This window comes from Pristiophorus japonicus, chromosome 15 (genome assembly GCF_044704955.1).
Source record: "Pristiophorus japonicus isolate sPriJap1 chromosome 15, sPriJap1.hap1, whole genome shotgun sequence".
Classification (NCBI taxonomy): domain Eukaryota; kingdom Metazoa; phylum Chordata; class Chondrichthyes; family Pristiophoridae; genus Pristiophorus; species Pristiophorus japonicus.
In genome coordinates this window covers 178,383,133-178,399,931 of record NC_091991.1, presented here as the reverse complement: position 1 = coordinate 178,399,931, position 16,799 = coordinate 178,383,133, and the positions used below count along the sequence as shown (strand labels likewise).

General features: G+C 43.9%; 1 protein-coding gene across 6 annotated transcripts in view; it reads right to left on the bottom strand.

Annotated features, from left to right (window-relative positions):
• Positions 1-16,799, bottom strand: part of LOC139281279 (myosin phosphatase Rho-interacting protein-like) — a 226,944-nt gene that overhangs the window by 183,564 nt on the left and 26,581 nt on the right. For 5 of the 6 annotated variants that reach the window (XM_070901379.1, XM_070901381.1, XM_070901377.1 and 2 more), the window contains exons 2-3: positions 12,685-12,762; positions 9,692-9,757 (exon numbers count right to left, since the gene is read on the bottom strand). The exons of the other annotated variant lie outside the window; for it this stretch is intronic. In XM_070901379.1, the coding sequence (XP_070757480.1) occupies positions 9,692-9,757; positions 12,685-12,762 (144 nt within the window). The remainder of the gene's footprint in view (positions 1-9,691; positions 9,758-12,684; positions 12,763-16,799) is intronic. 6 annotated transcript variants of the gene reach the window in all.

Sequence of the window (16,799 nt, the reverse complement as noted above, 5' to 3'; positions counted from 1 at the left end):
CTCGGTCCTAAATGGCTTACCTCTTATCCTTAGACTGTGACCCCTGGTTCTGGACTTCCCCAACATTCTTCCTGCATCTAACCTGTCGAAACCCATCAGAATTTTAAACGTTTCTATGAGATCCCGTTTCATTCTTCTGAACTCCAGTGAATACAAGCCCAGTTGATCCAGTCTTTCTTGATATGTCAGTCCCGCCATCCCGGGAATCAGTCTGGTGAACCTTCGCTGCACTCCCTCAATAGCAAGGATGTCCTTCCTCAAGTTAGGAGACCAAAACTGTACACAATACTCCAGGTGTAGCCTCACCAAGGCCCTGTACAACTGTAGCAACACCTCCCTGCCCCTGTACTCAAATCCCCTCGCTATGAAGGCCAACATACCATTTGCTTTCTTAACCGTCTGCTGTACCTGCATGCCATACCTGCATGCCAACCTTCAATGACTGATGTACCATGACACCCAGGTCTCGTTGCACCTCCCCTTTTCCTAATCTGTCACCATTCAGATAATAGTCTGTCTCTCTGTTTTTACCACCAAAGTGGATAACCTCACATTTATCCACATTATACTTCATCTGCCATGCATTTGCCCACTCACCTAACCTATCCAAGTCACTCAGCAGCCTCATAACATCCACCTCGCAGCTCACACTGCCACCCAACTTAGTGTCATCCGCAAATTTGGAGATACTACATCTAATTCCCTCGTCTAAATCATTAATGAGCAATGTAAACAGCTGGGGCCCCAGCACAGAACCTTGCGGTACCCCACTAGTCACTGCCTGCCATTCTGAAAAGTACCCGTTTACTCCTACTCTTTGCTTCCTGTCTGCCAACCAGTTCTCAATCCACGTCAGCACACTACCCCCAATCCCATGTGCTTTAACTTTGCACATTAATCTCTTCCTCATAAGTCAACCCCCTCATTCCTGGAATCAACCTAATGAACCTTCTCTGAACTGCCTCCAAAGCAAGTATATCCTTTCGTAAATATAGAAACCAAAACTGCACGCAGTATTCCAGGTGTGGCCTCATCTTGTTAAGTGCATATAGTTGCCCCATACCAAAGCAAACACTTGGAGAGCTGTACACAATTGTAGTTTACAATGGAGTGAACTTCAGATTGAACTTTTTATTAAACATCTCTATATATGAGATTACAAGCTTGGTGTCTACCCAGTGATGTGGCAGATCTGCTGCTCCAGATTCACCGAATTTTGCAGCAGACATGCAACTATCAGAAGTCAAAATTATTGTGTTCCTAACACAGATGAGGCTGCACACAGGAAGGTTAAAGTAACAGTGACCTCAGTCTTTAATAAGACACTCCAGAGTGAGGAATAGGCCTTAGGGGCCGGCTTATATACAGTGCTCCCAAGAGATGCTGGGATCCCTTGGGACTTCAGGGGATGAGCTCCCTGGTGGTGGAACATGGGAGAACATACTTTACAGATACACATCATCACTCTCCCCACCTCCCCACCCCCGCCAAAGTCAAAGGGAAAACTATTTACAAGGTGAGGCGGTCGGGAGCTTTTCTTTCCCTGGTGGACCACTTTGGTACAAATGTCTGTTCTGATGTGTTGGCTGTGCCCTTGCTGGGCTGGCGTGTTGTTGGCCCTGCAGGGCTGCTAGGTGAACCTGGCCTTGCTGGGCTATTGGGCGTGATGGGTTCGATTTCTGGTCCGGCGTGGTGTCATTGATCATTTGGGTGCGTGTTGTGGGCTTGAAAAAGGTGGTGTCTACTGTGGGTTGTTCAGGGCAGTCTGTGAACCGCAGCCTCATTTGGTCCAGGTGCTTTCTGCAAATTTGTCCATTGTCTAGTTTGACTACAAACACCCTATTCCCTTCTTTAGCTATCACCATGCTCGCGATCCACTTGGGACCATGTCCACAGTTTAGCACATACACAGGGTCATTCAGATCAATTTCCCGTGACACAGTGGCGCGACCATCATTTACATTTTGTTTCTGCCGCCTGCTCTCTACCTGATCATGCAGGTTGGGGTGAACCAGCGACAGTCTGGTTTTAAGTGTCCTTTTCATGAGTAGCTCAGCCAAGAGCACCCCTGTGAGCGAGTGGGGTCTCGTGCGGTAGCTGAGCAGTACTCGGGACAGGCGGGTTTGGAGTGAGCCTTCTGTGACTCGTTTAAGGCTCTGTTTGATTGTTTGTACTGCCCGCTCTGCCTGCCCATTGGAGGCTGGTTTAAACGGGCCGAGGTGACATGTTTGATCCCATTGCGGGTCATGAATTCTTTAAATTTGGCACTGGTGAAACATGGCCCGTTGTCACTGACCAGTATATCAGGCAGGCAGTGGGTAGCAAACATGGCCCTCAGGCTTTCAATGGTGGCGGTGGCGGTGCTTCCCGACATTATTTCATATTCAATCCATTTTGAAAAAGCATCCACCACCACCAGGAACATTTTACCGAGAAACGGGCCCGCATAGTCGATATGGATCCTCGACCATGATCCGGAGGGCCAGGACCACAAACTTAGTGGTGCTCTCTGGGCGCATTGCTCAACTGAGCACATACGCTGCATTGCCGTACACAGGACTCTAAGTCAGAGTCGATACCGGGCCACCACTCGTGGGATCTGGCTATCGCTTTCATCATTACTATACTCAGGTGTGTGCTGTGGAGATCCGAGTTGAACGTCTCCCTGCCCTTTTTTGGGAGCACTACGCGGTTACCCCACAACAAGCAGTCTGCCTGAATGGACAGCTCGTCCTTTCGCCGCTGGAACGGCTTGATTTGCTCTTGTATTTCAACGAGGATGCTGGCCCAGCTCCCATGCAGTACACAGTTTTTTTTACTCAGGACAGCAGAGGATCTTGGCTGGTCCAAGTCCTAATCTGGCGGGCTGTGACAGGTGATTTATCATTTTCAAACGCTTCCATGACCATCAACAAGTCTGCGGGCTGCGCCACCATCAACAAGTTTGCAGGCTGCGCCATTTCCACCCCCGTGGTGGGCAATGGTTGCCGACTTAGAGCATCTGCACAGTTCTCGGTGCCTGGCCTGTGGCGGATGGTATAGTTATACGCTGATAGCGCGAGTGCCCACCTTTGTATGCAGGCTGAGGCATTAGTATTTATCCCCTTGTTTTCAGCGAACAGGGATGTGAGGGGCCTGTGATCAGTTTCCAGCTCAAATTTGAGGCCAAGCAGGTACTGATGCATTTTCTTTACCCCGAACACACACGCTAATGCCTCTTTCTCAATCATGCTGTAGGCCCTCTTGGCCTTAGACAAGCTCCTGGAAGCATAGGCGACAGGTTGCAACTTCCCCGCAACGTTAGCTTGTTGTAATACACACCTGACTCCGTACGACGACGCGTCACATGCTAGCACAAGTCTTTAACACGGGTTATACAATACAAGCAGCTTGTTGGGAGCAGAAAATGTTTCTGGCTTTCTCAAAAGCAATTACTTGGTTTTTTCCCCATACCCAGTTCTCACCTTTGCACAATAATACATGTAGGGTCTCTAAAAGGGTGCTTAACTCCGGTAGGAAGTTACCAAAATAGTTGAGGAGTCCCAGGAACGACCGCAGCTCTGTCACGTTCTGTGGCCTGGGCGCGTTCCTGATAGCCTCTGTCTTGGCGTCTGTGGGCCGAATGCCGTCCGCCACGATCTTTCTCCCCAAAAACTCCACTTCTGTTGCCATGAAGACGCATTTCAGCCTCTTCCGCCGCAGCCCTACGCGATCCAGTCACTGGAGGACCTCCTCCAGGTTTTGTAGGTGCTTGGCAGTGTCCCGACCTGTGACCAATATGTCGTCCTGAAAGACCACCGTGTGTGGTACCGACTTGAGTAGGCTCTCAATGTTTCTCTGGAAGATCGCTGCAGCCAACTGAATTCCAAATGGGCATCTGTTGTAGATGAACAGTCCCCTTGTGCATGTTGATGCAGGCCCTTCGAAGACTCCTCCAGCTCCTGCGTTACATAGGCCGAAGTCAGGTCGAGCTTCATGAACGTCTTGCCTCCTGCCAGCGTCGCAAATAGGTCGTCTGCCTTAGGTAGCGGGTATTGGTCCTGTAGCGAGAAATGATTAATAGTTACTTTATAATCGCCGCAAATCCTGACCGTGCCATCACTTTTGAGTACTGGAACAATTGGGCTGGCTCACTTGCTGAATTCCACTGGGGAGATGATGCCCTCGCGTTGCAGCCTGTCCAGCTCGATTTCCACTCTCTCCCTCATCATGTGAGGTACCGCTCTCGCGCCTTGTGGTGAATGGGTCGTGCCTCTGGGACCAAATGGATCCGCACCTTTGCCCCGGAAAAGTTTCCAATGCCTGGCTCAAAAAGGGAAGGAAATTTGTTAAGAACCTGGGTACATGAGGCCTCATCGACATGTGATAGCGCTCGGATGTCATCCCAGTTCCAGCGGATATTGCCCAGCCAGCTCCTTCCAAGCAGTGTGGGGCCATCGCCCGGGACAATCCAGAGTGGCAGTTCATACACCGTGCCCTCGTAGGTGACCTTGACCATGGCGCTGCCCAGGACAGTGATAAGCTCTTTGGTGTACGTTCTCAGTTTCGTGTGGATGGGGCTCAGGGCTGGTCTGAATGCCTTGTTGCACCACAGTCTCTCAAACATCTTTTTACTCATGATGGATTGGCTAGCGCCAGTGTCCAGTTCCATGGCTACGGGTAAGCCATTCAATTTTACGTTTAGCATTATAGGTGGACATTTCGTCAAAAATGTGTGCACCCCGTGTACTTCAGCATCTGCCTCCTCTCTGAGGCTCGAAATTGCTATGATCCACCATGGACCAATCTTCCTCTGCCACGTGGTGGTTAGCAGGTTTTGCAGAGCTTGCAGCTCGTTGGAGATGCCCCATTGTTCTACAGCTCTTGCAAACATACCCTTTGAAGTGGCATGAATAGGCTGAATGGAAGCCTCCACAACGCTAACAAGGTGTGAATTGCCTTGCAGTCATCCTTTGTTGCAGACTCTGAGTCATCTGGGTCACCTGAGGCCTGCTGGCAGTTGCAGACTCGTGGTTTCTGCCCTGTACATTTCTGCTCGCAAACACAGTTCCAGTTAATTTATGAACATTGCTAGCACATGTGTGCTGAGAGATTTGTTTGGTGTTATCACTGGTGGACATAAACGCCTGTGCTATCGCAATGGCCTTACTGAGGGTCGGTGTCTCTACAGTCAAATGTTTTCGTAGGATGGTCTCGTGGCCAATGCCCAGCATTTGCTCCAGGTAGCCATCAAACTCACATTGTCCTGCAAGTCGCCTTAGCTCGACGACGTAGCTCGCCACTTCCTGACCTTCAGATTGCTGGCACGTGTAGAACCGATACCTCGCCGTCAGCACGCTCTCCCTCGGGTTAAGATGCTCCCGAACCAGTGCACACAGCTCCTCATATGACTCATCTGTGGGTTTCACCGGAGCCAGAAGATTCTTCATGAGGTTGTAGGTCGGTGCCCCGCAGACTGTGAGGAAGACCGCTCTCCTTTTTGCAGCGCTTCCTTCTCCGTCCAGCTCATTGGCTACAAAGTACTGGTCTAGCCGTTCGACATAGGCTTCCCAGTCCTCACCCTCCGAGAACTTCTCCAGGATGCCCACAGTTTGCTGCATCTTTGCGTTGGATTCGTATTCTCGTCGCCAGTTATTATGTTCCTAACACAGATGAGGCTGCACACAGGGAGGTTAAAGTAACAGTGACCTCAGTCTTTAATAAGACACTCCAGAGTGAGGAATAGGCCTTAGGGGCCGGCTTATATACAGTGCTTCCAAATGATGCTGGGATCCCTTGGGACTTCAGGGGATGAGCTTCCTGGTGGCGGAACATGGGAGTGCATGCTTTACAGATACACAACAAATATCATCATAATTCAAAATGTATTTGCAAACACAAGGCAACAATCTCCCAAACACAAACACCACTTCTTTTTACAACATTAAAGCCAATCCCAAAGGGAAGTACTTGGTATACAGGCTCAGCTCAATGCACCACTGGCCCATTTGGATTCTGTGAGGAATTGGCACCCAATTGGCATACACAATGTATGTAATGAAAGTACTGTGATTATAGGTATGTCATATTGTAATGAGGTATGTCATATTGTAATGCCACATATATGGATCTGCCATTGTAGCTTCACCATTGGTCAGTTTACACAAAAACTGCTTCACTGGCCTACCAATGGCCAGAAAGCACAGGTGCTGTGACAAAAATGACTCATGGTAATATTGGTGTCTTTCTTTCGGTCACAGGATTAACTATCAAATTCACTCTCAGAAAATTGACCAGTTTGTTTTCAGACATATATCTAGGGTAAAAACTGAACAAAAACCAATAGCTGCATCTAGCAACTAACTAATCTACATTTATATTGGTGTCAGGGGCTGTGCTGCCTCTGGACACCAATTTGACTGTACCAACGTGACATTTCCATTTCTTACACCAGCCATCCTTGTGGCCTGAGTTGCATTGCCAATTTCATGACAGTATGACCACATTGTGTTGAGGACTTATAACCACAAGGTACTGGATTAAGACTGCCCAAATATTGTTGCATGGGACCCTTACATCTTGAAGTCTGCAAGGAGAGAGGACTTTCATTTTCATTAGTTTGGGCTAATCTTGGAAACAGCACTCAAGAGAAAGGGAGTGTCTGACTCGACAGACCACTCAGTGCCTATAAAACATTTAACATGCATTCTTGAAAAACTGCTCTTAATCTAACAGGTCAATTCCAAGTTCGTGTGTAGTCAATTACAGACCACATTGCCACTGACAAATGTTATGGCAATGAGATATGGAAATCATTCACAAGCCTCAATTTGCATCCTCACTTACAATATACAATTTGGGAGCAGCCAGTGTTCATAGATTAAACTCTCTGTTCAGACTATAGTTACATAACGCAGAAGCACTTATTTATCTGTTGTTCTCTACAAACTTAAAAAATTACAAAGCTAATTCAATAGCCTGTTTCATTAATAAACAATCAGTGCAAGTGTATAGAGATACTAAAATTGTGTAAAAATAGTGTTATAGTTCAATTAAACAACATAAAAACCAGAACTAAATGCATCTTTAATACTATAGGCCTTGTTTAACAACAAAGCCTGCGAGAGGAAAGGCCATTCGACCCATTCCATCCGGTGTCTATCCGCGTTTATTCTATCACGGATTTGCCTCCACTCTTGTTGATCCCCTATTCAAAAGAAACTCTAAGCACCTCCACCTCCCTCAGCTTCTGGGGATGGGGGAGGGGGAGAAAAAAAATCAAGCAGTGCTATTAATATCTCCATAACCATTAAATTCCAGCTGATTTCTAAGTTAGAGTTCAAAAGACAGTCATGATAGATCTTTACCCAAAGTTAATTAGTCATGTATTGTTGTTTGTCATTCACACATCAGATATGGAAAGTAACACTACAGTCGAGATTCACCTTAATGCAAGTTCCTACTTCCAGAGGCTTCTCGTTCTGTCTCACTTAAGATTTCTCATCCAAAGTTTATACCTGTAACCACATTCTGTCCCTCACCAAGAACATATTTTTCCACCTCGACAACATTGCCAGCCTTTGCTCCTACCTAAACTCCTCTGCCACTGAAACCCATATCCGTGCTTTTGTTATCTCCAAACTCAATTACTGCTTGATGGCTTCCCAAGCTCCATAAATTCCAATTCACGTGCATGTTGAGAAAAGTTCCAATTGAATCAGTATTCCCATAAACTACTCATTCTTCACTTTTACTCAATGAACACCCTCACACCCAATCACACCCCCACCCCCAACCCACCGCCAGAAACATGCTGTTCACTCAGGAAGAGCACTTTCATTGCAAGCCTTAACGCCAGTGGTCCCAACTAGCCAGGCACCCACTCCCTCACATTCCATTTCCAGCCCAATCACAGAGACTAGGGCATTCACTGGCTCTCTCCTTCCACCCCTCACTACCTTTATTCCTCCATTCTCAACTGCTGCTTGTCCCTATTAGTATGTACATTGTAAGTAACACTACACAACGGCAGGTAAAATCACCCAGATGGAAATGATGCAAAGGGCCTTCAAGTGTCTTTCAGGAAGTACCAACAGGAATCGAGAACATGAGAACACTTTTGTGGGTTGAAAAGTGTTAAATAATCATCCTGCCAGATGACAGTTGTGCTGGGGAGACTGACCAGTATCCTTCTGCACAAGTCCACACTAACCTACTTTTAACATTAAAACATGTTTCTGATTAAACAACAGTCCTCCTGTAACATGTGCTGTTAAGGTCTGACAGACAAACTGTACAGCTCCAGTCACTGCCAGTTTTGAATTACATCCTTGGAACAGCATTTGGTTACTTACTCATTAATCCTGTTCTCACTGATCATCAGTATCCAGACAGGCCACATTTCTAAGCAAGTAGGTTATCAGGTAACAATTGAAAAATGAGGGGCTCCTGTACCAAGCACTTTACAAGGTGAAGCTAAAGACTTCCATTGTTTTAATGGAACATCTAACATTACATACCACTCTGACAAGCAAATGGGACCTTTGGGAGATGCAGTTTTCTGTGTACTTGATGATTAAGTCCACCTTTTTTTGTAAATTTGTGTATGCTTTTGTACCCATTTCAAAATTTACAAACGAACCACCAACAGAGTATGTTGCAGGAAATGTCAACGTCATGCACTGCATTTTAATTGTTGTTTGAAGTGGCTACAATCCATTCAATTGAACATGTGGCATCGGGTTGTTGAGTCTTCTATAATTTGGCATTATTTAATCTGAGTGGCAGTGTTTCTTGGGTTTGTTTGCATTCGACTACACCTCAGCACTATGGCATGCATGCACACAACAAATCTATTTCACACCCAACAAGAACATTTTTGATCTGCCATATAGAGGCAGATTAAAGATTGGGTGTCTGCACTGTAAGCCCCAAGTGAGTGATACACCAATTATATAACACTGCCTCTTCTCTCTATTCAGATGCACCCAACATGTATTCTCCTCCCCTCAAACCTCACTACAACAGCAAATTAGAAACGTCTTCAAACAGTCTCATTCAAAACAAGCGAGTCTGCCCATATTTCTGAACAATCCCTCTATGTAGCTCGATGGGATCTGTCTTAACAGGAATCCGTACACTGACAATGATGATAGGATATAATTTTTTCTGTACCAAACTAAGTATTTGCTACTGGGTTTCTGCCCTTTCTCCTGCCTTTGTACTCATCAACTCCAAATCTTCCAAATACTTCTAGCCTTTTATTTTCAACATCTTTCTTTCTATAGTTTTCACCTTTCCAACTACCACCCTCCCATCCAAAAAAGCTGTTGTTTCTCTCAATGACTTTACTTTCCTCTTAATTTATTTCAGCCCCACTGCTTAAATTGCTATATTTTTGGTCGTTGGGGCATAAATGCGACCATCTGTCTTTCATGCCATTTGAAATGAAGGCACATTGAAATTTCACTGTGTGAATCAACAGAGCGAATCACAAAATATAGGCAGGGTAAACTACAGCAAAACCAAGGAATGGCCATGGCAACTGTGTCATTACAAAAAATGGATCAGGAAAAGAAAGGAAAGTTAAGATTAGGAAATAAAGAAGGAAAGTGCAATTATACACTTCCAAAACTCACCTGGCACACAAAGATTCATAACATCTACATACCAATCACCTCAGTCTAGACTAGATATAAACAAGTGAACTTACCGAGTCATCCAGTGCGTACCGCAGTAAGCCATGCTCGTACAGGAGAAAAAATCTTCTCTGCCATTTCTGTAAAAGATAGACTTTGTTGTTTCCTGTGTCACATATTGTTTCAGCCATTAAAAAAAAATTGTGGTGATGAGAGTTGTTTTGTGTAGTTAAATAATGCCAATGTTTGTGCTGGGACCAGAGGGGATGCTGATGATGTTCTTTGATGCTCACTTTGACATTGTGATTATAGTCACCTTTCATATGCTGGACATTGGAAACTGAACAGTGGTCAAAACCTCCCTCGGCAGCACTACATTGGCTCAGAAATACAAATCAATCGCACAATGAGAAGGCCGAGAAAAATATATCTTACAATCATATAAAGCAAGCAACGAAAGGACAGCTTTACAGAAGGAACAATAAACAAATACTGGAAATCCAGCAAAGGAGTCAGAGAAAAAGAAATATGAGAATAAAAGGTTTGGGCAAAAAATAAAGTTGCATGCATCTTAGGTAATTTTATGAACTAGTAAGTAAATGCTTAAATTTATTCGTAACTTTCAGTATCAATATGATATGTATTCTTTTTATTTCAGTAAATTTCCTTTATTATAATGATGGGTACATGTCTGTTGCGTTTCGGAACAGTGATAAACATCAAAAGCTGCATCGTAGCTCCCAGGCCACCTCTGAGCAGTATTATGGAAGAGCCAATAAGGTTGCACTATGATGAGTGTCCTGGGTTTGGTAGCACTATGAGGTATAGCAACATGGGAGCGGTGACACTCAGGTTTGGCAACACTAAGATAAGAGGGGGCTCGGCAGGGTGGATGCAGAGAGGATATTTCCACTGATAAAGGAAACTAAAACTAGGGGACATAGTCTTAGAATAAGGGGCCGCCCATTTAAAACTGAGATGAGGAGGAATTTCTTCTCTGATGGTTGTAAATCTATGGAATTCTCTGCCCCAGAGAGCTGTGGAGGCTGGGTCATTGAATATATTTAAGGCGGAGATAGACAGATTTTTGAGCAATAAGGGAGTAAAGGGTTATGGGGAGCGGGCAGGGAAGTGGAGCTGAGTCCATGATCAGATCAGCCATGATCTTATTGAATGGCGGAGCAGGCTCGAGGGGCCAAATGGCCTATTCCTTATGTTCTTATAAGAGGGTGGCTTTAAGGATTGGCAGTGCCACAGTGGGAGTCCAGGATCTTGGCAGTACGGGGGAGAATGTCTTGGTGTTTGGGACTTGTGGCTTGGCGGCACTGTAGAGGAGAAACCTGGTGTTGAGCAGAACTCGTTGGGGTCGTGGGGGTGTAATGTGGACTTTAGAAGCATTGGTTGGGGAGGAGAGAAGGAGGAAGGATCTTGAGATCTGGCAGTACTTTGGAAAGAAGTCTGGATAAGATGCACTGAGAAACAGTCAAGTATTTTTTAATTGGCTGCTGGAACATAAAGTCATGTTTTCAGATACTAATAGAAAATAAACACAGGACTGTTTTAATAATCTTCCAGCTCATTTTCAAATAATTTGTTGGAGGATGAGGAAAGGTGATGAATCAATAACAATTCTTTATAAAAAAATGCACTTATTTTTCTCAGTAGAAATGTTTTTGTTTAGGATAGAACCATATTTGAATTTGCTTTTCCAAATAATTTGAAAACAGTCTGAAAGACAATTTGAAGAAACTTTTTTCAGTTAAAGTACAAAACTATCTTTCATTCTTTTAATCTTCAGAGATTCAAGCTCAGAGACACAGGTAATAATTTACAACACTTTATACTTTAAATTTCAAAACAGTTATTTGCAAAAAAATATAATTATGCAGCTATGCAACGATAGCAACACTGGGGAGGTGGAGATTTTGGTAAGTGCCAAAGATTTCCTCCCTTATCAGCACTACCAAACTCCACAACACTGCTCCAATGTTACCAAATGCAACAATCTCCCTCTCCCCAGTCCTCCCAAACTGTACTGCTACTGAACCCCAAATTCTCTCCTGTCTCCATGATATCCGCTGACTCACCAAGACAATGCCTCAGATGATCTGGCAGCATGTATAAAGTTTAGAGATATGTCCATCATACAAATTTCCTTGCAACACTTAAAAGGTATAAAAGCCAAATCTTTTCCTCCTAACTCCCATGTCAATCAAACCAATCAATATTAATATCTCTGTAAACTTCAGTCCCTTTCTTGACAGCAGCAAGCATAATGCAAGGAGGTCCCATACACTACCTTACTAATTCTGGCTTGCAAACAGGCAGCCTGCCCAGATGCTGTAGCCTAATATATTGCCTCTCTGGCTATTCTCATTTCCCTTCAAGAAGGTGCCTTTGAGTTTAGAAATAAATATGTATGATCTCTGGCTTCATACTTGAATCCCAATGTGACCCCACCACTCCACTCAGTCTACCAGCACTTTTTTAGCATCTTCATGAGGAGCAAGTGCTGGCACACCACACCACTCATGCAGCTGAAGTGTTTAAAACCGAGGTTGAGAAGGAAAAAAGTTATTTTATCAACCTCTATAATGCAATACCCATGAGCTGATTCCTGCGGTGCTATCAAACCTTCGTAGCTGAAGGTGATCAAAGGTGAAATGAGAAAGCATTGAGCAAATATTAAACTAAAATAACTCATACCGTTTGCCCTATAGCCTCATATAAATGCCATGTGCCTTGTGGAGCAGACTCCAAAGTTTCATGATGGTTAGTCCTCATCCGTACAGTTTCCACATGCCCTGTGTGGCAGTGGGTCTCACCCATATAAAAACACATACTATATGGGATGGGCCCCCTCAAAAAAGATAGCGGCTGCCCTGTGCAGCAGACTCCCTCTGCAAATGCACTTATAATTATCTCCATTAATAGTAGTTTCTGTTCCAGCAACATTCATCATATATCTGAAACGCACCAAAGGCACTATAGGAAGTTTGATTCTGAAGAACAGCCATTAATTAACTGACCAAAAAGCACTAAAAAAAATAAGAACTCTTCAACTTACCCTCGATCGTTGCACTGGATTATCAAAGTCAGTTCCTTCGGGAGCAAGCAGCAACCAGCCCCCATAGATAGGTTTTGCCTGAAACATAACAAGGACAAACTCAACAATTTAAAGATTAACTATAAGAGTCACAACCGAGATAAGTATAACATTTCGAATGGTTATCTGTTGTATTTTCTGTTCTTCTCTTGAAGGTGCTGATCCTTGCTGGGGTATGATCCCTCTGGTAACTTATTCAAGTGGACATTCTTCTTGCAAGATAGTGAGTGGGAGCCGATTCTACTTTGTGGGGCACCATAACCCCTGAACCTGTCCTTGCCTTATGTTGTTGTTGCCGCTGCTGCCACGCCCCCACCCCACCTCACTCTCTTTCTCTCACACATACACATTTTATCTCCAGCAGATACCACTGATACTGGTGGATTTTTCAGAACCCTTAACTCACAGCTGCTGAGGCCAATTATCATACCCTCACTACTGCCCACAGATTGGAGCTTAAATTTGGGATTTTCAAGGACTGGATAGCTCAATGCTGGACCACAGAGGTCTGTGGGTAAATGCTTGATCAGCAGAGCCTATTAGCCAGTTATTTAACATTTATACAATAGAAATGTGCCCAACACAGCACTTACTCCCAGCCAGTCCAATGCAGGTTGCAACACTCTGAATTCCAGTTGGCCGAATTGCAGATCTGAATAGCAGGATTTTCCAAATGGTCTTCGGGTCCAGCTCTTAACGCAATCCTCAACAACAGCTGCTGCAACTACAACATTCCATATCGGTCCAAAAGCAGCGTGGGGGATCAGTTGCAAAGCCTTACGCCCATTTTCCTGCTCGTGAACTCCCTTACAGTGTTTGGAACTCCAACCGTCATATGCAGTTCAAGTGCAGAATTAACCACCACTTCTTGAACTAGGGCTGTCAAACATTCATTGAGCCATGGGAAAGCTCTGGGTTTACTCCTGGGCAGTCATCACACAAAGGCTATATTTCCCAGTATTTTAAACAGCCCTCCAGGGTCAATGACATAACTATCTATGTCATAGTTGCCTCCAGCTCTAGTTGCACCCTGTTGCTCTACTACCCAACACGTTACCTGAACACTTCAGATTCCTGATTATCCAAATACTTATTTATTTGAACCAGTCATTCCCTCCTTGCCCCCCAACCCCACCCCGAGATATTTGGATAATCAAGTGTATAGTAGCTGCAGGTGAAGTGTTTCATCTAAAATAAATAGTGAGTTTCACACAAAAGAAATGCACACTAAAATAAAAGCAACTAAAAATGGGGACTTATTAAGCTGCATGCCTTTCATTTGGAATTACTGCTGCTAGTCACTAATGTTCCACTTCTACCATCAACAATCTATCAAATATAAATAACTCGTAGCACAGGATTCTCCACAGCCTTACCAGAGTCACCATTTTGCAATATAGGTGAACAGAGCAGACAACAGCTGTGTACGACCTCTCTCATCTATAAACATGTGGTATAGGCAGATACAATAGAATCACTGTTGCATCTTTTCACTTAAGATAACATGCTGTCAACTTTAACTATACAAGTCAAGGGTATACAAAAAAATATGAATGTGATGTACAATTCCTGCAATGAGACACCATTTCAAAGGCCATTAGGCTGGAGTGCAATAAAAGTCTTAGCATTCATACGTCCTTTTACAAATTATATATGATACATATTTTTTTCATATTTAAAAAAAAATACAAAATCAGGGCTTTGATACAAATTTCTTGTATGCAGCCCTGGATGGGAGGTCATTGGTACTGCACAATACAACATTAATGAAATTCCTGACATGAGAAATAGATTACGGCTGGTCATGCAGTGCCACTGAGTTAGTACCACTGCCAGAGAAACAACAGCAGTGAACTCCCTTTGTTCCCCACTTCCTCAATCCGATTTCATTCATTTTTGTAGTACTAGCTACAGACTGGCTGAGGCCCACATGACTCACTGACTTGTGCAAACAGGAGATACTCTCGAGGAAGACTGTTTCCTTTCTTATGTAGGACAATAAAATAAAAATGAAACATCCATTGAAGAGACTTGGGCACAAAATCTATGCTGACACTCCAGTGCAGTACTGATGCCACCCTTCGGGTGAGACATTAGACCGAGGCCTGTCTGCACTCTCAGGTGGACATGGTATTATTTGAAAGTAGAGCAGCGGTGTTCTCCCTGGTGTCTTGGCCAACATTTATCCCTCACCAACTTCGTTAAAAACATATTTTCTGGTCGTTATCACATTGCTGTTTGTTGCAGATTGCTGTGTGCAAATTGCCTGCCGCATTTTCTACAACGGTAACTACACTTCAAAAGTACTTAATTGACTGTAAAAGCTTTGGGGCATCCCGAGGTTGTAAAAGGCACTACATAAATGCAAGTCTTATTGTTTCATTAACACGCTGAGTCACCAAAAGCAGGGGAGAGTCTGCCGATACAAAACAGACTGTTAGATTTCTGAGTTTTATAGTACATATTCTACTCAGGTTCAGCATCACCCAACATATTTTTAAGCAGATCTTACATCCTCCAGGAACTGGAATGTGTCTTTACATACTCAATATGTAGGTAAAAAAAAGTTGAACAGAAAATGCTTACTATTATATTCTGGCTTACTGTTGTCTATCACCTACTATCCAGTACCCACTTGTCTTCGGTAGGTAGATGAATAGACACGCTATCAGATGAAAGCTCAACAGACAATTTATTTAACATTAAAACAGGTAAATGAACAGTGTTCATTACAAGCAGTATATTTTTACAGTAGTTTACAAACTTGGCTACTCCTCAGAATGTTATAAACACAAATACACTTCTCCTGGGCTTCTCTTACCACAGCATTGATCTTTGTAAACAGCTACTCACTTCTTACATGGCGAAACACTACCACTGAGCCAAATCTAGAACAATTGCTTTGCAGGCCTTAATGACGGACGACCTGGGAGCAAGACGCCCCAGATAAGACTACACTCAAACCCTCCAGGTCACAGAATTGTCTGTCAAACCAACTGAAAAAAATAATGGGCCCTGCCATCACAGGCCTGACTCCCATCTTCACCCGACAGAGCAGTCAATCCCGAATCACCGCCCCAGGATGGCTTGATTCATTAATTGGCTCCAGAATCCTTGAACAACTTCAAGATCCTGTAAAGGCACGTCAGAAATTGAAGCTTTCACAACTACATTAGATCAACAGCCAAACAAATTTTTAAAAAGGTACAGAGGATATTTACCAATCAAACTGTCATTTGGACTGGGCTATCCATCACGAAATTACTAATTGCATATGCAAGTCCCATACAAGTCCATGCAGAAAATCCATTTAGATTCTGAGCTATTACCCTTTGAATGAGCTGGCCACTGTTTGTGGGGAACCTGGGTTTTTAACCCTTCATGTGCCATAATCTGTAAAATCAGGAAGTAAATAAATAACCTAAGAGACAAAAATGCTCAATTTGCTTGAGACCACCACTGCAAAATATGAAAATACCCAACACCAGCTCAACAATTTGCACTCTGGAATAAGCAACTTTCTGTCATTTCTTTACAAAAATTTACAAACCTGCGTGAAGAAAAAGATCAACAAGCATGTCACATTTCAGGATTTTTGGTGACTTGGTCACTGAAGGATTCTGGTGTAATTTATAATAAAATATTACTATTAAGTTCAAATTAGGGGTGTAACGCCACAAAACAGCACGTGCTAGGGGTACAGATTAGAGTTCAGACATATCAACATTTCTTAAAACAATGGTGGTTTATTAACATCCCTCTAAACATCCATGCACAGAATGTTGCAATGGCCCTATTCATTTGTGCTCAGCATGAGTTAGTTGCCAAGAAACCTTCACCTAGGTGGCAGTAGCTGGTTTGATTGGTGGGCTCAGTTGTTCAATTTCTGGGCACAGAGAGCTGGGAGACAGTCAGAGATCAAGCCATTAGCTTCCTGTCCAGTTAAGGAATGAAGAAGCAGAATCAAGGAGTCTGTGTGATCTGGCAAGGAAGCCAGACCTAAAGATAGAAGGCTCTCTCCTTAAATTCAGGGGCAAACCGTAGTAGAAAGTCTTCTAGTCACAAGAATGCATTTA